The sequence below is a fragment of the Asterias amurensis genome, chromosome 4, assembly GCF_032118995.1.
Source record: "Asterias amurensis chromosome 4, ASM3211899v1".
Taxonomy (NCBI): domain Eukaryota; kingdom Metazoa; phylum Echinodermata; class Asteroidea; order Forcipulatida; family Asteriidae; genus Asterias; species Asterias amurensis.
The window spans coordinates 27,267,659-27,290,628 of record NC_092651.1 but is presented as its reverse complement, the minus strand read 5'-3'; the positions used below and the strand labels follow the sequence as shown (position 1 = coordinate 27,290,628).

General features: G+C 37.9%; 1 protein-coding gene across 2 annotated transcripts in view; it reads right to left on the bottom strand.

Moving 5' to 3' along the window:
- The window catches only part of LOC139936253 (triokinase/FMN cyclase-like), a 31,635-nt gene extending 9,130 nt beyond the window's left edge, over window positions 1–22,505 (bottom strand). The window contains exons 1-14 of one of the 2 annotated variants that reach the window (XM_071931038.1): window positions 22,219–22,505; window positions 19,533–19,634; window positions 19,139–19,243; window positions 18,344–18,528; window positions 16,426–16,504; window positions 14,749–14,873; window positions 14,476–14,560; window positions 13,852–13,941; window positions 12,507–12,623; window positions 11,752–11,916; window positions 6,083–6,217; window positions 5,278–5,381; window positions 3,438–3,541; window positions 2,951–2,984 (exon numbers count right to left, since the gene is read on the bottom strand). In XM_071931038.1, coding sequence (XP_071787139.1) covers window positions 2,951–2,984; window positions 3,438–3,541; window positions 5,278–5,381; window positions 6,083–6,217; window positions 11,752–11,916; window positions 12,507–12,623; window positions 13,852–13,941; window positions 14,476–14,560; window positions 14,749–14,873; window positions 16,426–16,504; window positions 18,344–18,528; window positions 19,139–19,243; window positions 19,533–19,634; window positions 22,219–22,321 — 1,533 coding nt within the window. In that variant the 5' untranslated portion in view covers window positions 22,322–22,505. The remainder of the gene's footprint in view (window positions 1–2,950; window positions 2,985–3,437; window positions 3,542–5,277; window positions 5,382–6,082; window positions 6,218–11,751; window positions 11,917–12,506; window positions 12,624–13,851; window positions 13,942–14,475; window positions 14,561–14,748; window positions 14,874–16,425; window positions 16,505–18,343; window positions 18,529–19,138; window positions 19,244–19,532; window positions 19,635–22,218) is intronic. The other variant, XM_071931039.1, reaches the window with a different exon arrangement.
- Between the last annotated feature and the right edge of the window lie 465 nt (window positions 22,506–22,970).

Below are 22,970 nucleotides of genomic sequence, written 5' to 3'. Positions count from 1 at the left end.
CGCCGTTGGTAGTGTAAGATGACAAACAACTCCCTCTGAAGTAACAACGTTTTTTAGAAATACACAATTTCTCTTAAAATAATTGAACCCGAGAAAGACTTCAGGCCTGGACACATTCTCAAACATGAAAGAACACACTTGCGCAACACGAGTGTTTTGTTCTGTGGTTTTCTTGCAACTTCGATAATAAGCCGAAATGGTCACAGAATTGCTATTTTATGCATATTGTTGGGATACACCAAGTGCATGTACTGGTCTTTGAACAAAACAAACGTGCTGAGTGCCTTAAACAGAAAGTGATTATAACAAGGTGCAAGCAGAAAAACGACTTCGGTTGCGCGTCTGAAGTATGCACCCAACTTCAGCTGTATGAAGTTAAAATAGACGTTAAAGTATTAAATGTAAGTGATATACAATATAGTTTGTTTTTGTATGAAACAAACTGGTAGTGTTTAAGCCTGCATCATCCGAGTTATACAGAATTGTTATCATGCAGAACCACTTAATTCAACCTGCTCATAATTTGTTTATACTTTGTTTCATATTTAGTGCATTTCTTTTAGCTAAAAGCAAACGGTGATAATATAGACACTTCACCACTCTGGACACTTAAAAAGGCGGGAGTGTAAACAATCACTTATTACTTAAATGGGTTTTGGTTATAGGGATCTAGCCATCAAATCAATTGTGAGAAGAGTGTGCTATTTTCAGGAAGTTGTTTGATCTTTGTAATGCTTTTAAAAGGTGTTTTCCTTGAAGACTCTAGTAAAAGATGTTTGCACTCTCAGAATATTTAAAATAAAGATATCAATGAAATTATCACAATCCGAGAGTTAGGGGCCTTTTCCAAACCTAGGATTACACTCCGGCTTTGACCTGGTCTCCGTTATCCACGTAGGAGCAATGTGCACTTATTAGCACAGCGATCCTACACCAAACAATCCCAGGAGCCGGAACACAACCCGGGGTTTGGAGTATTAGGATTGAAGACTTGGTATGAATTATTCAGCGCGTCTTCGAATAGTCGATACCAAGTATTAAACGTTGTTCAAACGGCAATAGTTCGACAACCATCTCAATAGGTTCTTAATTACACCATGTTTTCAAGAAACATTTGAATCTCGCATTGTTGTCACTCAACCGTATTATCCTTTAAACAGTGTCTATGGTACAAGTTGGATTGTGATCAACAGAACTCCAGAAATTAACTATGAAATAATTTGTTCAACAGTCTTGGTTAGTTTACATGTTATGAGGGCCCAAACTCTGACTACTTCAATTCTCTTCAAACAATATAAGGCCAATGGTCAATACGGGATCAACAGTCGAGTTCAACAACTGGTTGAAGACGCTTAGAATTTACGATCCATTCATTAGGCTTAACCACAACGTTCATTTACGAACATGCTTGAATCAATGTTGGTTTCAATTCATCCCGAACATTTATAAGTGAAAAGGCAAACAAGTTAAGACCATACATAACACAGACGAAAAACATGTACAATTTAGCAACCTTGAGACTAGCTCTCGCTAAAAACAAACGTTTTATATACTAAGGCTTGCATATCCCTGCTTGACATTTTCAAAATGATTGATGAATGACAATTTCTTATTTTTATTTCAGTGGTTTAATGTAGTCCAAACATCATAGTTCAAACATTATAGTTCAAACATGTAGTTCAAACATTAAAAGCATGAACCGTTTCTGTTCCTGTTCATTAACTATGTTTGAGTACGTATAGTCAAAACACATGTCATTGGTTGGTTGCACTTTATGTTGAGGAGTGCTTTTACTTCGAAGGTGATTTCCTCTATCCTGACATCGTTCACTCGAGTGAGGCAAGGAATGAAGTTAAATCGACAAGGAGCTTGACTGGTACAACACTAATTAAATGAATCACATCTGGGCCAAACGTAATAGCTGTATGGTCCCTCAATGCAGTTAAATGCTATTCAATGCAATTTAAATTTATTTCCACTAACACATGTCCATAAAAAATAATGACAAAACTACTTAGTTATGCATAAAATGAAAGACGGAAAAGGAATAACCTAGCAGAAGACGCGTGGAGGCAAGGCCCAAAATAAGCCAGTTTGTAGCGGCTTGCCTTTATACAACAAAATACATAAAAAGGTACATAGACATACTTAGGACAATACGAAGACGAAACAAACAGACAGACAGACAGACAGACATACTTAAGACAGCAGACAGACAGACAAGACAGACAAACAGACGAACCAACTATGCTGAATGATATACATTTGCATCGGGGATAAAGAACATAAGCTTTGTGTTAGCATTATGATACTCAGTACTTTCCCGAGTCTATCACAGGCATCTTACTGGGCTGAATGAGTATGCTGCACGACCTCGTCATCGAAATGCAAACATCTTAATACAACTCAGCGATTCAGATACTCGTTTGGGTATCTTGTATAACAAACGCACCCTTACATTTATCAAGAACAGCAAACTAAAATAAGTTCGCGCTTGGCCTTCGAAAGACCGGATAAAAATAAATCAACATAAACTTCCCGTCTACAAAAATTAGTGACATGTCCCATAAATGATTTGCAAACGATTAGTGGAGCGGAAGAGGTAAGTGCTTATCAATTTGTGCTTCAGGTAGAACATGAGATTACACACATCATTCTAATTGCAACGGTAAGAGATGCAAGTCCCATAGGTTAGGTTTTGCACTTTATGGCAAGTAAAAGAAAAAATAATGAGGCTTGTTTATAAGAATCGTGAAATATCGGGTCGTCGAGTCGAGCCATATCAACATGCATGCTTCATAGGGCAAAGCCAGACCTGTAGGTTCCTTATGGAGTATCTCAGTCGATTCCATTAAGAACAATGCGAAATAGCAACATTGCAGATGAGATGCCGAAATGCGTATCAAGAAAGAAGGACACAAACAAATAACGACAGTCAATCGTGACTTACCATGGTTCGGTCCCCAGGCTCCGCTCCACCATATCTGCAACAAGAAGGTGGTGGGGGGGGGGGGGTGAAAGTAGGAATGCAAATAAATTATTGTTTAGATCAGGTTCTTCCTTAAATGTTTTGCTCGAATGGTTTCTATATTAAGCTGCTACATATTTAATTGTATGTCGTCCTTCTTTTTGTCACTCTCTTCTTTATTTCTGCGGGCTAAAGTACAGAAAATACGATAACTTGTTGAATCGTTTTAACAACTGCTCATCACAAACAGTTCCCAAACAGGCAAAATGTGCTGAGCACTATGGTCTGCCTGCTAAAGTACAGTGCAGTTCAATGTGTATACACATAACTCTAAGGACACAAGACAGGGTGAACTTTCAGTTGCTTCTTTGTCTTGTGAGCAATTTGAAAACAAAGGACTGTTTCTGTCAAAATGTAGGTACACCATGTCCTTCACTGCCTGACAATGACGGTCTTGTCTGTTATTTACCTGCATACAGCCTGAATACCAGCGTCAAGAGCGTCAACCCAGTGAGTTGCTTCAGGATGAGATTGGAGCCGTCTAGATGCTGCTGTCAGGAACAACGTGTAGAGCTAATGGGGGTATGAAAACACACCAGTTAGAAATGGAACTAACTATCCATAAGAGAATTTGAGTCCAATCTATTAATATTAACGTTTTCTTTATGTAGATACTTAACAAAACAACCAATGTTCATGAAATAGGCATTCACCTCAAGAGTATGAATATGCTCCCCGGTCGTAATGGTGATAAGGTTAATTATCTGCCCCTTGATTGTTTCATTTGTCTTGATCCCCAAGATGTGTGATAAGCTTATTCTAACCAGTCCTTCTGTAAATCGGCGCTTAAAGGCACCGGACACCTTTGATAATTGTCAAAGACAAGTACTCTCAATTGGTGTATCCCAAAATGTGTTAAAGATTACAAATCTGTGGAAATTGTTACTCAATTGGTCATTAAAACTTACTTGATGAGCTGTTGAAAAAATTGTGAGAAACGGCTCCCTCCGATGTAACATAGTTTTTGAGACACAGGTAATTTCTGTAATGTCCCACCAGGTGTCCGGATTTGTAATGGACAATCGGAACGTTGATTCTTTCGTGCAATAACACATAGATCGTCATGTTTTTTATTTTATATGTATTGGTTTTTCTGAAATATTTTTCCCGCTTTTCATGTAATATATATATATTAATATTAAGACCTTTGTTGCATGTAGTGTTTGTTGTACTGTTTTATGGTTAAAAAAAATCACATTATCTAATATTTGTAAATTCTTTATATAAAAGGCCGATATTGCTGATAATAAACTGATTCGAAATGTTTGGATACAACCAGTGAGAATACTGATATTTGACAATAACCAGAGGTGTCCAGTGCCTTAAAACAAAATAAACTCTATATAATGTCAGATGTTGGTCCGTCTTTTTTTTGATATGTTAAATGACATTTCTCCAAAAGTAAGTTTTTGACCAATGTGAAAACCAAGATGGCTACTCACAGCATGTATTAATTTTAAATTGCAACTTGTGTTTATGTATTTCTTATTATAAACAGACATCTTTGGCATGTCATGAAAAATGATGACCTACGGTTTGACACAAGCCAGTAGACTGTGACTCTGTTTTTATTATTCTATTAATTAAAGGCTAGTCTGTTACAAATGAGTCAACGTTCCAGTTGTTTTTGTATATTTCGGTTGGTTGCACACTAATCAAACAACCATTATAAAGCAAGCAGAGTGTATTCAACCAGGTTGTGCCCCATTTAACTGCATGGCTCACAGTCTCACCATTAATACCGAGTCAACATTTATCTTCATAGAATATGAAGTGAGATTCATGTATAATTTGTGTTTGGTTCCAAAATAGCAGCCATCCAAATCAATCAATATTAATGATACAACGCCCACAAGATTGGCGATTGTCTATTCACAAAATGAATACTTCAAATGGATATCTCACTTATTTTGAAGTTAATATCAACATATCAGTCACCCCGGAGGTTTTCATAACGGTCAATATCGAAGTCTTATTACAGCACACTTTTCAACCAAGAGGATACTTAAGTGCAGTATGTCTGAAATACAGTCACAGTCACTGTTGCATAAAAGCAATTATAAAGACGCAACAAATATCTGCTTATTTTGACTGTCTCAATTGAAGAATACCCGACATCAAACTGCACTGACATAGTTCCGCTACTTTCACTGATGTTGTCACAGAGTAAAATGATAATAAATTTGCTCTTTGAACAGACAGTGACGGACAGTGAGGTACTTTGTATGTTTACGTTTCGGATTACTCACCCCGCCAGAGGAACCGCCCATACTCTCACCAACTATACCGGCGAGGGCGCCAATCATCTCAGCAGTTCCCATGGCAACAAGAGAATCACGACTACTCAATATAGCTGTATACAAAAAGTTAAAATATAAACCCGTTATTGTTGTAAATATTAAATCAGCGTAGTTGTCAGCATAATTAGCATCTAGAAAGTAAAAAGCACACGTTCATAAGTAAAATTGTCCCGTTTTCTGGGTCTTTGTTTTCTTCTTTTCTCAGTGGGCACGATCATCCTAGTCGGTTTGTTAGTGGTCCATTATCTCTTGATGATTAATGTTCAGTCTCAATGAGTACTCGAGTATGAGGTTTGTGCATTGAAGTAACCGAGAGGGTGTTTGACTTGTCCATTATTATCAGTTCCTACTTCAGAGTCATCGGATCTGGCTAAAGTGTCTTCACTGCTGCTGAAACGCTGCTTTCTTGAATGTTCAAGTCTATCTTTAACAAGACACAACCAGCTTGCATCTCCCTTTGAAACAACTGTAAACCTAAAAATAATAAATAGTATGATCTTTTCTTGGTATTGTAACAATTTTGCTAAATCCATACTTGGGACCAAGATGGTGAACGAGCGATCAAGTTCTTCTAATTGTATTTTTCGAAATAATAAGCAGATGGATGAACACTACATTAATTTAACAAAAATTCACCAAATGGTACGTTTCTGGGTAGAATATAGGGCCCATACCGTGATACTGATTGATAAAGATTGGACTACGTAAAATGCAATGTTGAAACTACCCATCAATCACCACATCATGCTCTCACCCTCAGCACCACGCTTCATAGTGGAGCCACAATCACCATCTCCACCAGACCTATCTAACTCGTTCAATCTGTCCTCAGACGCAATCAGAGACTCACAAATAGAAACCACAACTTTTAGCAGTCTGGTTGACGATCCTGTAGATTAGAAAATTCACGTATTAATATATGCAACAAATAAACCTGTTTCTTCATTGATGGAAAGTGTACTGGAACTCCGGCCCCATTTAGGTCACTTTTCTCAGTCAAACATCATAGGAATTTCAATTTGCTTTTGCATAAAATAATATTAAAAGAGCATAATATAAACCAACTCGGAACTAGCCCAAACGAGGGTAGGGTTGTCTCTTTATGCAAAGTTAGGACATCAATTCGTTGTAAGAAGACTTATTCCAAAGAAGGTAGTGGTTTTTCCTAAATTTATATATTTTTAAATTAACTTAATGATCCACACTTTCCTTTACATGTGCAGTTCACGTTGTGGTATCTCCTTCATCGATTGGTTTTCCAACAAGCGCTGCTTACGCCATGTAGCAGCTCATATCCACTGAAAATTATTCGACATAGTTAGATTGTAGCATTGCGCTTAAAGGCGTTGTCTTGAAGCAATACTTTAGTTGGAAAACATTTTCTGTTTAAAGTGAAACGAATAATTTTAGGATTATATTTATGAGTTACAATCTTTCACGGCTTAGCAAGCTGCACATTACTACAAAACGGGATTCCGATTAAGATAGCGTCTATACATTGAGTGCCTCGATTCCTAGCAACTCATTGCGAAGGGTCGTGTGTGTATCAGTCTGGTGTGTATTGTGTCCGAACGATGTACATTGAATCAATCCTCTACACTTTGGGCGCGACCTTAAACCAAATTAAACAATAACAAGAACCAGAGTTCGTTAAATGTCACAATGCTTGACAGCAAGGTTGTACAGCAATGAAGAGACAGAAAGGTCCAGGGCAATCTAGCTGCGAATCAGGGAGACACTTAACGGGTTCATAGCAATCGTTACCTCTACCTTAGTAACACGGCGCAACTGCCAAATCAGACGAGCATTTCCCCATGATGAGTCTCATCTTGTTTATCCCCAGCCCTTTCAAATCAATATCACAGACGGAAATAGGCTGAGGGGCCCTACCCCCCCCCCCCCCCCGGTGGGAATAGCGTCTTCATCTATGCAGAAAATAATGGTGATGACAATCCTAGAGCATGTATAGCGCAAAAAATCACCGGGGGGACGGGGACACACAAATATAGTTAGAAAACACTTCACAGCAACTTAACTAAGAAAATAATTAAGCATTATTGATGGTTATATAATTTCGGAATTTTATGCCTGAATATTATGTGGTAATGAGAATCTTTATTTCAGGAAACTCAAGAGAAGAAAGAAAACAAAGAAGATTTGTTGTAATTTCAAAGAATATCATTTACGATTCACTTTGCAATTAATGCCCTCCCCAGTTATCGCGTGACTGGTTTTCAACTCCCAAAAGGAAAACAAAACTCTTTAAACGGTTGCCATGGCAAAGAAACACCTGTTCGCCTCTATTTTTTCTGTCATTTTTTGTTGTTATTCTCTTCCCCCACGTTTTGCAAAGAGACCCTCCACCTCGCACGAAAGCTATCACTCATGACACGACACGTTGCTCATCCTCTCTCATCCTAACGCCTCCGGTTAAACCTTTGCAGTCTGTTTAGTCCAAGTCAGTTCTAGAGGAATCGACCATACATCATGGACACACTCAAGCTTATGCAGTAAATTGATGATAGAGTCGACAGTACACAGGGTGTAAAGGGAACTGATATACCGCGCTATATATACATTAATATCAGCGATCTAAAGTTTGGATGTTTAATTAGAAGTGTACACGGCGTGTTTATGTTAAGGACCCAAATGGTTGTGTTTCATTACACTGGTTAGATAGTAATGCTTCATTAATGAAGACTGATTAACTAAGATGGTTGCTATACGACTCTGCACAAATGAATAGTGGAGGTAAAGTCAGTGTGTACTGACACTTATGGTCCAGAAGGAAAACCACTAGTACAAGAATCGTATGGGTCATTCCGTGTCAATTCAACACGCTTTTGGACCTGACCCTCACGGATTTAAATGAAATTCGGTGTGCTGATTGGACTCCCTGAGAAATGCCCAAATCCCAAATTTTATGTAATTCGGATCATTATTTTGGGAGATACGGCTTAACGAACTTTTGACTAATTAGCATGACCTGCTATGTTTGGACAATCATATCTCCAAAAGTAAATCACCTACCGAGATAATATTTACATTATTTTGAAGCTCTTGACATGGCCCACATTTGATAACATAAAATCAAAAAATTTCCACGCACCACCAAAAAAATACGCAACAATTTGACCTTTGACCTTGATTTGCAAAAATGCGTATTTTTCAAAATGCGTAATTTTTTTTTCAATGCAATTTTAAGATGTAAGCAACAATATTCAGAAAAATTGTGACGGGCACTTTTACAGTTTTTTTGTTATGATTTTTTAACATTGGCTATCAAGGCCAAAACCATATAAACGCATTGTACATGTACATGTACATGTACAGTGTAATGTGTCGTAATGTGTACATGATACATGTACATGTACATGTACAGTGTAATGTGTCGTAATGTGTACATGATACATGTACATGTACATGTACAGTGTAATGTGTCGTAATGTACATTAGAAATTCAAAGATAATCATTCACATTTTGAGTTCCACATTTTGATGTATAGTACAAACACAAACTGAATGCATTCCACTAGATCCGGCAAGGATGCACTGCTTCAGCCCAAGTTCAGCAAATTTTCAGCAAAACTTTCAGGAGGATTGTTTCCTTGAAAAGTTCAAACACTTCTTTCAGATTACAAAGAACAAGATGTTTCTGGAGATGTTTCTTCTCACCATCAACAGTAACCGACACAAAGTCTTTCATCCCTGGCATTTGTCTGCTGACGGACTCGAACAAGTAAAAGTCTCTCACAGTTTGCACCATTTTAAATGAAAGAGATTTTCCAGCCTTAGGGTTTGGAATGGAAGGCATTCCCTGCTAATTCACCAGTTTCTTTGCTTTTCTTGGCATGTAGTTTGATGCTCCAAATTCATCTGCTATTCTTTTGATACTCAAACTCACTGGTAAGACGTTCAAGACATGAACTTTTTCCCTTTTCTTGGTCAAGGAATGAAACTTTTGTTTCAACTGAGTTATCATCTCACTTTCATCGTCACCAAACTGTTTTCCTGTAGCAGTTTCCAGTTTCTGCTTAATTGTTGTCTCTATTCTCTCAACTTTGTTTTCCATGTAACTTACATGAGCTTTCTTCTTACTTATGATAGGAGATACACCAATAATTGTCATAGCCTCATTGATAATGTTAATGTCGGTATTTGGCTGCACAAAAACATCCTGATGTGCAGATGACATTGATGGTCCCTTAACTTCTGGATCACTGCTAGAACTTTCAGTTGTTGAGAGATTTTCTCAGGCGACGCGACAGTTCAGATATCTTCTTGCGACAGCCGGTGCATAAACTGTGTGCTCGAGTGAAATAAAGACTTGGATGCTCCAGTATAAACCTATATGATACCTGCCTTAAGCCTGCTTTTTTCCCTTGCCGTGTGATTTAAATGGGTCACAACACATTTTTCTCTATGATCATCCTCCAGGGAATTGACTTTTAAAGCACTAAATGTGAATACTCTGTACACTGTACATTGTATAACGTGTATACAGTATGTCGGATACACAGTGTCTCCTATATTAAATTAAGGGGATGAAATGAATTAGCTCATTAAGTCATGTCATGAAATAGACTTTTGGACTCCATATTATCACCAGGGTGACATGGTTTTTAATGTGGGTGTACACACTACCACACAATACTCTGTACACTGTACATTGTGTATGTTGTACAATGCGTTTTTATGGTTTTGGCCTTGATAGCCAATGTTAAAAAAATCATAACAAAAAAACTGTAAAAGTGCCCGTCACATTTTTTCAGAATATTGTTACTTACATCTTAAACTTGCATTACAAAAAAAATTACGCATTTTGAAAAATACGCATTTTCGCAAATCAAGGTCAAAGGTCAATTTTATGCGTATTTTTTCGGTTGTGCGTGGAAATTTTTTGATTTTATGTTATCAAATGTGGGCCATGTCAAGAGCTTCAAAATGGTGTAAATATTATCTTGGTAGGTGTTTTACTTTTGGAGATATGATTGTCCAAACAAAGCAGGTCATGCTAATTAGTCAAAAGTTCGTTAAGCCGTATCTCCCAAAATAATGATCCGAATTACATAAAATTTGGGATTTGGGCATTTCTCAGGGAGTCCAATCAGCACACCGAATTTCATTTAAATCCGTGAGGGTCAGGTCCAAAAGCGTGTTGAATTGACACGGAATGACCCGTATACGAAATAACATTCAAAAAGACAAATAAATAAATCAAATAAATTAACAATAGATCGTGCAAGTCTCGTGCGTATATGAACTTCCGGGACCATTGTGGTCCAAAACCTTACAGAGTTTTACGTTGGGGAGATTTTGTTTCGTCCCTCCTTTGTTTAACGTAATTTATTACCATAACAATTACATATATTGTTGTTGACAAAGTAATTTATAAACGCAAAAATAAGTTCAACAAAATAACGAAGAAAAACCGATATTTAAACTTGACATTTAAACTTGACCTCAGGTTACTTGAAAAAAATTTAAGATTAATTTTTTTTTAGATATAGCTAAATAGTTAGAATCCAAATCAAGTTAAACTTCATCCAGTGCTTATAAATAAAATGATCTGAGATAATACAATTATGAATTGGAAAAAGATCAACAGTTTATTTAAAACATGAATAAATTATAGGAAGATGATTATTAAAATTAGTGATTGAACTGAGAAGATTCCCTGCAGCATAATATACTGGGTTAATATAACCATGGATGTCACATACCATCTCACTCTAAATCCTTCGATAAAGTGGATTGCTTCCTTGGGTTTACCAAGGTAACGTTTTCTTTGTGACGTCTTATATGTGTCTGTGGTTTGTTTAGATGTAGGTAAAGTGATGCTACTAAAGGAACGTGCTGTTGAACAAACACTTAACTAACCTCGTTTAAATATTAAAGAAAGAAATAGGACAATTTTATGGTGGTTTTTTTTCTTTACAATACTGATATACCTGGCCAGATTTACATGCTCAGCTCATAAACTGTTGGATGTAACTAAAGATACATCGGTTTCAAATGGAAGCAATAAATTTGTCACCGTTGCATAGAAGACTAGAAAACGGATATTGATTTGAATGTATAGGGACGGTCTTAGGCGAATAATAAATCTCTGGTGAAAAGAAAAAAAAGTAGACCTACATGTATGTTGTTTGTAAAAGCCATGCACACATTAGTAGGCCTAAGGTTTTCTTTTGTAAACAAAATCGAGGAAATGTATTGCTTTGCCAAGTATAATTGCGTGTCACGCTATAAAGCTGCACAAGAAATAATTTGTACACAATGTTTTGAATTAATTATTTGTACAAACTCTTCAATCAAGATTTTAATTTGATTTGGATTACTTTAAAATAATATATTTGCAACCGTTCCACGGGGTGATATGTATTCCTTTTGGGAATAAAACAAGAAATGCTGACTCCTTACCTTGTTTAACATTATCCTGACTTGTTTCCTCATTTCGCTTAGTAACTATTTGTTCTTGTGAATCTGCCTGGCATTCCACAAAGCCATGTCCACGAGGCTGTCCATGATTCTTATAGCGGACTAAGCTATCCTGACAATGCCATGACATAGCGTTTGTAGCACTGTCTGAAACAAAATAAAATACATATATTTATCAAAGAGGGGTCAGAGTTATAAATTAATGAGTAAATCTTACTCATTGTTTTTTTTAGTTTTTTTTAGGTATAATTATTTTTTATTTGGAAATTGTGTACCTCGTAACTCTGTCGACGGTGCTACCATTCTTCCTCGGTCATCGACATTACAATATTAAAGATATATTTACACACGACTGACAGTGAATGTTCTCACCTTACCAACATTATGTAAATAAAATGAATGTGTCAAAGATTTAAGAAATACAACCTTTGTTAATGGTATTCAATGCATTTTAAAAGGTTTATTGACCAGTTGATATATTTGAAGAGAATTGGTTCACCATACGCTGATGTTTATATTGGGAAAGAACAGACATGAAGGAGACATACGTCTGCCTACTTATAATGTTTGAATCATTCGCTTGTCTACAAACCTTTTTTTTTTTTCGAGAATCAAGAAATATCAGAGTAGCTTTTGGATAATGGCAAAGCGTGGCAGTCATATTTTTCACAAACATATTTTTTCTGTCGAGCTATGAAACCATTATCGTTAATCAAATTCAAGAGATGAAATTTTACCGATGCATGCTATTCTTTGCTCGTCGAGATGCATGATGGTAAGGGAAAAACCGGCCATGTCCAGTGACGTCATGAAGTGACCGACCATAACTCGCTCTACAACCACGCCTTTTGATTCTGCGAAAGTAAACGATACATAAATAAAATATTAACAACACTTAAAGCCTGTTGATAAACCACAAAATACCCTTTTCTAACAGTATCTTGATGCCTCGGAGAAAATGTCATGATTTGACTGTGACTGCATTTCCTTCATAGAGATTGTCTTTAACTGGTTGCCTGCAATGCATAACTCAACATGGCTGAAAATCCTTAGTTCCATTTGGGAGCAGCGACCATTTCATCCACACAGGGCCCAATTTCATAGAGCTGCTAAGCACAAAAATTTGCTTAGCATGACATTTTTTGCATTGATAAAAAAAGGAGTACCAACCAAATTTCCACGTGATTTTCAGGATAAGCAAAGAACAGCTGAATTCCTATAAGAAGCAATATGCAACAAATGGAAATTTGGTTGGTAATCCTGTTTTTACGACTGGAATAAATGTCATGGTAAGCAAATTTCTGTGCTAAGCAGCTCTATGAAATTGGGCCCAAGTCTCATGCATCAGCGCTATGATTCGATACGCTACCATCAACATTAATATCTGAAGATGATTAACCAATCCTTGGCTTAGAGTCCTCATTAAGTGTTCCAGGAGACATTGTTTACTTTTTGTGTCTGCGAGCTGCGAGTTCCACAACCAATAAATTCATATCTGTTTTATTAAACGACAACGTGTTACGGGTTTGCAATAAGTCACTTGGAACATCTTTTTTTAGTGCGTCGGTATAATATAGCAGGCAGTCGGTCATTAGTGCACACGCCTTGAACTGGGTGAAGTTAAGGAGAGGAGTAACACTTGTTTTAAAGGAACCGTTGTCACAGCATTCAAACCATAAAAGTGAAAGTTTTATTTTGTGTTTATTTATTATTTTTTTATAGATAACCAACAGCGGTTGACCGCCACTTAGGCCTACAGATAAACAAAAACGCAACGAACACGTCAAACATTGAAAACTCCCACTCCCTTGTTAAGTTTGATTTAGTTCTGTATAAGGTAGTGAACCACAGCTCAACATTGCACCAACCCAACCCGTAAACCTAAAGGGGAATCACCTAGTTTTAATATCCTGATACAGTTCTGCGAATTATCGACCTAAACATCTGCCCCACATACACATGTGAATCTACTCAATACTACAGCTGTTGTTTCGATGCAAAGTCCTTATGATATCAAACACCTAGCTGGCAAACACGTTTAGCCAATGATCTAAATTAACTTGAATTGGTTGTGACTCTTACCTAGATAGTTGATTATCGAGCGAGACATCAAGCATAGCTCTAGGCTAGACGTACCTCCGAGGTTGTTCAATACAATCATCACATTATCTCCTGAGAATAAAGCGGTCAGAGTCTACATTAAAGGGAAATTATATGAATCGTTTCTTGTCTTTTTTTTTTACATCTAAATCAAGTTTCAACGAGCACACTTTAATTTATGTTTTATCAAATCTCGGGTTTTCGACAATCAGAAGGTGATTTCACTCGTATGGCTACAAACTGTTTTGAATTTGACATTACGTCTAAAAAAAACACGCCATCACAGCATCACAAATATATAGGCCATCCCCAATCTATACCAAGTATAAACTTGACCCGTTTGTTATTTGATAAGTCAATTACTGAATACACATAATAGACATCTGTCCCAGCTAGTTTTGTTGTTTTTGTTTATTCTTTCTCTATAAACTTATGTTATAATGGTTGGTAATTATTTACATAGGGGCATATTGATATTTAAATTTACACCATAGTTATGAAAATAATCTTCACACCCGGCTGCTGAATGAGAGAACAAATCAGCAGTTAATGGCGCTTCGTAATGGATATCAGAATAATGACGTCATCCGTTAGTTACTTAATCACCTGATTTGATGTCTATATGGCTATTGGTTGAGGAGCTGGTCATGTGATCAATCATAATAGCTGTAATGGAGTCAGCTTGACAAACCTGTTATTAGAAAGCAAACCAAAGAATAGTAGTTACAAGTATAGTTCTAGTCTGGAATTGAACTAATACAAGGTACCTAAGGTACCTTCTTAAGAAAATGATAATCTTTCTATAAATCATTTAATATGATCCTTTTTTTTGTTTTAAATGATACCAATGGTATGGTTGTAATATCCGTGTATCCTTACTTTAATCCGTTTAACGCCTGGTTCCCCATGTACTCCCAATCCCAATTCCATCTCATCATCAGGGATTTGGAAAGTGGCACCAGACCCAGGCACGTGACAAGGAGACAAGCTTATACCGATGGTTCCTGTAAGAACAATGATACATTGAGATACACAGAAAGTTTCAACAACTAATTGGGGTAGTGAAAGAGCCTAGTTCGTCGTCACGCAAAAAAAAAAGTGGTTGGCCAAAACTGTACATGAAAGTATGAACTCTGACCGCAGAGGGCACGCGTTCTCTCTACATTAAGTGAATTTGAATAATTGCTTTCAAGAGGTGCAAGATATGAGGTTAGTTATTTGAATGTTGTTGTCAAACAGTGCACAGTAAAATTATTCAACAATTTCGACATACATCTCAATAACGCTATCCCGACCCATGATGCGACAGACATCCTATAAGGCTTGGCACCCCCCCCCCACACTACACTAAGTGAAAGTAGAAAGACTAGGCCTGGAGCAGGTAAATCAAAACATTGAGTTGAGACCAAACTTATCTCATTCGGGGATACCCCCTCCCACAGACACAATAATCCAGATCCCCCCCCCCCCGCCCCCACCTCTCAAATACAGATGGATAACTTTCCTTTAAAGCTGATGAAGTTTAATGTGGTGAGTTCTTTGGAACTAAATTCCTCTGAAGGACAAATTATGTAATCAATCACGTATTGGAATGTCAGAAACCTCGCTTCTACATCAACAATGTCTTATATCTCACTTAATAGTTTATTAATGATGCTATTGAGAGCGACAATGAACCAATACATACTGGGCCTAATTGGAAAATTCATAGAAGCAATTTAAGCAGAAGATATTCCTAAAAACGTTTGCTTATTGAAATAACAAGGAATACCAGCAGTACAGGCAGTGACATGGCAATCTTATTCTTGGGTGCGTTTTCGCGGTTGTAATCAAGAACTGTTTTGGCCGTTGGTATGAGATTAACCAATTAGTCAACAGAAACAAGACCAAGAGATCGCACCCCTGGTAGGCATATTGTGTATGCTCAGCCACTTTTGTGATTCGACAGCTTAATGAAGTTTAGGTATGTGGGATACGCATGGCTGCGTTGTTCAAGTCGAATTGTGATACCTCAGTAACAAACTGTGAAGTTTGATTGGTCGATAACCTATCATGTGACGCGCAACAAAAATGCATGTTACATGGCTCGCGACGAGCCGGGTAACATGAAAAGTGATGTACACCGGTGTACATCACCTTGATCGTTCCCAGCGTTGGTCAATTTCGAGCTGTGTACGAAACAACCGCGGGTTCGAGGGAATTGTTTCTCGTTCGTCTGCTTATTAAACAATGAATAGTCCGTCGTAATAATGTTTGAAGATGACAACAAAACTTCGAGAAGAGGAATAACAATTAATAACAATTGTTGCACGTTGTGACTGGGGTCCATGGGTTTTGTACACCCTCGAGGGAAAATGGCACCCTCGGCTTCGCCTCGGGTTCCATTTTCCCCCTCGAGTGTACAAAACGCCATGGAACCCGTCACAGCGTGCAACAATTGTATACTGTCCATCATTTCTCAAGCTATGACAACACATACTATTAAAACATGACATGACTTATATACCGCTACGCATGAATAAATGAATCAATAAATAATTGAAATGTTTGATTTACCCATGTGCTTGACAGCTTTAGCCGTGACCTCGACGATTTCTTCTAAACAGTGACCCTCTTCCGCTAGAGCTCCGGCAATCTGATTGTCAGATTTAAAGGCAGTGGACACTATTGGTAATTACTCAAAATAATTATTAGCATAAAACCTTTCTTGGCGACAAGTAATGGGGAGAGGTTGGTGGTATAAAACATTGTGAGAAACAGCTCCCTCTGAAGTGCCATAGTTTTGGAGAAAGAAGTAATTTTCCACGAATTTGATTTTAGAAGTTTAGAACTTGAGGTCTCGAAATCAACCATCTAAACGCACACAACTTCGTGTGACAGGGGTGTTTTCTTCTTTCATTATTATCTCGCAACTTCGATGACCGATTGAGCTCAAATTTTCACAGGTTTGTTATTTTATACATATTGCTGAGATACCCCAACTGTGAAGGCTAGTCTTTGACAATTACCAATAGTGCCCACTGCCTTTAATGCAATTAATTAAAAGTACAAGTCTGCAAATTTGGATCAATCTTGTAAATAATTTGTTTTGCTACAACCAATTCATCACCAAGACCAACAACATGTGGGCGTTATACATCTCTAATCAATGTGGGATGATATCTTTTATACTGTGTATGGAAAAAAAAACGAAATTAATTTGTGCATTGTATTTTAAATAATAATAATAATGATAGCTAATTTTTATATGGCGCATTTCATAACTGAAAGAAATACCAATGCGCTTAACAAAAAACAAAAGGCAAACAATAAAGCAACCAATAACAATAAATACACTTAACAATAAGCAAACAAAAGGATTAAACTGAACAGAAGGCAATAGAAAACAAATGGGATTTGAGCAGAGTTTTGAATTGTTCCATGCTCTGTGGAGAGCGGATGTGGCCGGGAAGAGAGTTCCAAAGTATTTTTAGTTGATAATGACTAGAATTACTATTTTATTTTTGTATTCATTATTGTTGTAAGCGCTACTAGTACTACTACCATAGCTGTCAGACTTCGCCTCAAACTGTATTGTCATATCTTTTTTTAATGTTTTTTTTTTCTTTCTTTTTTTCTTTTCTTTTTTCATTTTTTGCTGAGTATCAGTACACCATTATTGCATTAATGTTGACAATCACTCTTGTGGAATTAAGGGATTGCTTGATCTAACAATACACAAATCATGGTAAAATTTATACATGGAATGAGTGTCAGAGTAGTATCATAGAAACTTGAGACTCTCTTGGACGCAAGGTGGCAGCAGACTTATCGGGTATACCCATTGCTCTTGAAACTACGGCCGTGACCGAATTGTTTAGGACGTACTATAATACACATAGCAACAGTCTTGGCCATGATTGCAGCCGCAAATTCGGATACGGTCTGATTTACGCACCCACTCAATACTATACAGAATTGATGACAACGGAAACGAAGGCTGTGACCTACCGTTCCAAACTCTCCCATTGGTAGAATTTAAGCTCTTTTTGATAGGATTACAACTCTCAAAGAAGATCATGATGTAAATCCTTTAACTCTGTATCAATTATACATCAAGGGGTAAGACATAAAGTATATTAACCTATTTCCATTGACATTTCCCAAGGCGAGTTTATTAATAAATTTCAACTGATATTTTATATAATGAATTAACCTTTTCTTTTACAGGTATGCAACTCAACTTTGTGTAAACATAAAGTTGTCTCAGTATCCAAGAATGTACTTCTCAATCTAACACTGTTATGGATTTCATTTTTTTGTTAATTTGCTCCGTTCTTTATTCCTTACACTTTGGTCTCTTGCCTGAATGTGTGAACATAAATGTTTTCTGAAATAAAAACATTGGAGAGTAGGGCTAACAGGTGTACCTGTTGTCTAACGTTGTTTCCTAACGACTATCTTTATAGGTTTAATGTTAACTATTTTAGATTACCTTTTGTACGAGGATAATGCCACAAAGTCCACGTCTTCCGGCTGTCTTGTCCACACTCGTGAGGGCGCAATCCTCTGCTACTGTCACAGTCTCTACATGGATACCACGTGACCTTGCCTTCTCTGCAGCAATACCGAAGTTGATTCGATCTCCTGTGTAGTTGGCAACAATCAACAGCACACCCGCTATTTGAAATCAAAAGAACAATTATAGTATGACTCATTGTCAATCAAATTAGAAGTATGATGATTAATAGTCTTGGAAAGTTTACATAAAGTCTGCAGATGACTGTTCATCAACTTGTTTAAAAAAAGAACAGACAAAAAACAAACACTCATCAAACACTAACAAACTAACAAAATTTAAGCTAGCAGTCTGTTTCAGAGAACCCAAGCGGAATCAAACACTGGTAAATACCAATGACGATTAATAATCATTGTACACTTTGTTAAAAAGTGTACATTAATTTTTAACCATAATTCCTGGAAGGTTGAACCTCAAAGCCAAGACGAACGTTTTACCCCTCAAATGTTTGGCGAACAAGACTTTTGAAAGATTGGTACAACAAATTCAGCAGATATCCCAGTTCATCCACATTATGTGCACATGTATACAGCAGACCAACACCTTTATTTTCAAAATATCTACATTTACCCCCTTTTCGTTTTCACTTTCGTTTCAAAGTAAAACGCTGAATAACACAGCATCAACAACACTTTTAGAGACTAGAGTGAAACTGTGTTTTTAGGAGGGGCACCAGACTCATCCGTCAACAGAGGGCGTAATTACATTTACCTGGGTTGGCAACAGCTTTTATAGCAGTGAATATATCGCTTGCTGGAGGTGAAGTAAACACTGACCCAGCAATGGCTCCCGTCAACATTCCTTGACCAACATAACCTTAGGGTTAGACAAAAGGTAATGGTTTTGAAGGTAAACACATGGTAAACAAATGGTCATAGTGGACAACTCTCCTTCAAAGTATTTGCTTTAATGAAATGATTAATTTAGTTTATGAGTTGAGTAAAATAATTGTAGTTTGAGTACTTAACGCTGTACTTGAAAAGAATGAAAACTTTATGTTTATACAGTGGATACTGGTCTATGACAATAAACTGTTGTAAAGCAAAAGTTGTTTCACATAATGTCTCAGACCTGCAAATCTTCAAGTCTATTCTTCATATCTTACCTGCAGCAAAAGGTTCATGTCCAGATCCCCCACCAGAGAGCACGGCAACCCTACTCGTCTGTCGGTACTCTTCAACATCACCTCGTAGTATCACTCTGTGACCTATAGGAACAATGACACTTTATAACACTTGGACATCACCACCGGCGGCTAAGGCTATATCCAAACAACCATAAATTTCAATCTTGTAAACTCTTCGACAATGTGGAAACAACTCCCCCCAATACTGCCAAAACATGGTGAACAATCACTAATATTCTCACACCTTCGGCAATCCACACAAAAGCGTCTGCCGTTAGGTAATTTCTGATAATGCATGGATAATGCATTTTGCAAAATTTCCATTTCGAAATACTGTGGTTACAGACGAAAAAAGAAATGAATTTGAGAAACGTTATTAACAGTATTGAGTATTCCAATTGCAGATTACCCTTCCTGCGTAGACATAATTGCTCTACAGAATTTCGATAGTGTCTCGCAAAAACAATCCCACAACTTGCAATGAAATTTTCACAGGTTAGTTTTATTGTGTATTATCTAAAACTATGGTTGAAACAAAGAGTGGGTTCTCTAAAAAAGGATTTAGTTTTTTTTTTTTTTAAGTCGCAAGAGCGTCAGTGCATAAGAATACCTGGCATCTTTATGTTAGCTTCTAAAAATCTTCCGTACTTGTAATATTATTGTAATAATTATTTGAATATCCGTTGGATCTAGACAGTCATTTTGTAGTTTGTTTTGGGGGGACTTTTTTAAATTGTCTGTTTGGTACGGGTACCTGTTGTTGTTGTTGTTAGGTATTTAAGGGAGAGAGAAACAACATTGGTTTGTTTTCCCATTGTCTTCAGGAACCTTGTCAATCGTTGTTGATATTCATGACAAAGAGTGGTAATCAAAACGTCAACAAAACCAATCAGGGCTGAAACGGAATATATTGACACAGTATGTGAATGACACCAAAGTGGTGAACTGTGGAAATGTCCCAATAAGACACCCCTATGTTCCGACACCCCTATGTTCCGACACCCCTATGTTCCGACACCCCTATGTTCTGACACCCCTATATTCCGACAACTCAACCAATATTCCGACACCCCTATGTTCCGACACCCCTATGTTCCGACACCCCTTTATTCCGACACCCCTATATTCCGACAACTCAACCATTATTCCCACACCCCTAAATGTTCCAACATCCCTATGTTCCGACACCCCTATATTCCGACACCCCTATATTCCGACAACTCAACCATTATTCCGACACCCCTATCTTCCGACACCCCTATATTCCGACACCCCTTTGTTCCGACACCCTTATATTCCAACGACCCAAACACCCCTATGTTTCGACAACCTGCACCAATATTTTGTGTTTGCCATTTTGTTTAAAGAAAAACGGTGCGACTTAAAGAAACTTCACCTGACCGCAATTTAGTCCATAAAGTCCCCCTAAGGAGTTTAATGTGTATAAACAAGTGTTATTCTGCATTTAAAAAATGACAACTTTGGTTTAGTTTAGAAGAGGACTGAGTAATGGAGAAGGTGGTAGGACTTAATTATTTATATTATGGGGGGGGGGGGCAAATGAAAGATTATTACACATCAGGGCAATAAACGCAGGAGAGGGTTGGAATTTGAATTAATTGAAGTCTCATGAAATGTTGACAACACGGACACGCATCTAACAATAGCAAAGAGAGGATTATCTTAATTTGATTCCATCATTTTTAAAACAGTCTTATGAATGTTCAAACCTAATCCCGGCCGAAATTCACCAGGAAACCTGGCTAAAAAAACTTGTCAAAACATAGGGGTGTCAGAACATAGGGGTGTCTGAATATTCCGGTGTCGGAATACAGGTTCAGTTGTCGGAACATAGGGGTGTCGGAATATAGGGGTGTCGGAACATAGGGGTGTCGGAATATAGGCTGAGTTGTCGGAACATAGGGGTGTCGGAACATAGGGGTGTCGGAATATAGGCTGAGTTGTCGGAACATAGGGTTGTCGGAACATAGGGGTGTCGGAACATAGGGGTGTCGGAATATAGGGGTGTGGGAATATAGGGGTGTCGGAATATAGGGGTGTCGGAACATAGGGGTGTCGGAACATAGGCTGAGTTGTCGGAATATTGGGGTGTCGGAACATAGGGGTGTCGGAACATAGGGGTGTCGGAATATAGGGGTGTCGGAATATAGGGGTGTCGGAATATAGGCTGAGTTGTCGGAACATAGGGTTGTCGGAACATAGGGGTGTCGGAATATAGGGGTGTCGGAACATAGGGGTGTCGGAATATAGGGGTGTCGGAAAACATAGGGGTGTCGGAATATAGGCTGAGTTGTCGGAACATTGGGGTGTCGGAACATAGGGGTGTCGGAACATAGGGGTGTCGGAATATAGGTGTGTAACCATATAAACAGCACCGGAAACGGTGCACCGTGGTAAAGCAACGACCTTGTTTGATTATATATATCAGTTTCCTTGTATGCATAGCAATAATAACACCTGTTTTATTTATAACAAATATAGCCCATACACTAGGCCGATACCATTATATATATCAGTTTCCTCAGTACTACACCTGTTGTTACACTTACAGGTGGGTGTATGCACTACATGTATGCAGTACAATCAGTAACCACGTAGGTAGAACCATTGTCCAAACTACTGGTTTCATTATTACATTACGTACCTTTGAGTTTCTTTACGCATGGATTGAGTGCCACGACCCCTTCCAGCATTTCATCCACACACGTCCCTACCGAGTTGAGAAACTGTTTGTGATGTCTGGCCATCTTTGGCTCTCGGTTTGCTCTCCAGCCTTGTCTAGAAAAGTGGCGGTGACGGTGACATTGACGTCTTGTGTTCCTAGAATTTACTCACACTTTTTAGCTCACCAGCAATAAGGTGGTAGGTCGGAGGGAGGGAGTGTCAACAACTTGCAAAAATCAACACACGCATCAAAACATTTGAAGGTCATGCGCCCTCAAGTGACGTCGAATGGAAAGTTTACAAGGGAGTTTCCCTTTATTATGCTAAGGCCGTGTCCGAAACGACGACTTCGGCTACAGCTACGTCTAGATCAGCGCGTCTACCAGTGTTGAAGAATAGCAGACGCGCGCGATCTAGCCGTAGCTGTAGTTGTAGTCGCCGTTTCGGACACGGCCTAAAGTTTTGCAGTAGACGCAAAGCTTTGTCTAATTGGGAACATCACGATGCTTTGACGTTCTTGCGTTGCTTTGTTGTTGGATTATTCTTGGTTGTTCTTTCTGTAAGACTTTTTACGGGGGGGGGGGGGGTTCGTGGGGGTCTTTCGAGGCCAAATTAAAAAAAAAAATCGCTTGTTTAAAGGCAGTGGACACTATTGGTAATTACTCAAAACAATATATTAGCATAAAACCTTTCTTGGTGACAAGTAATCGGGAGAGGTTGATGGTATAAAAC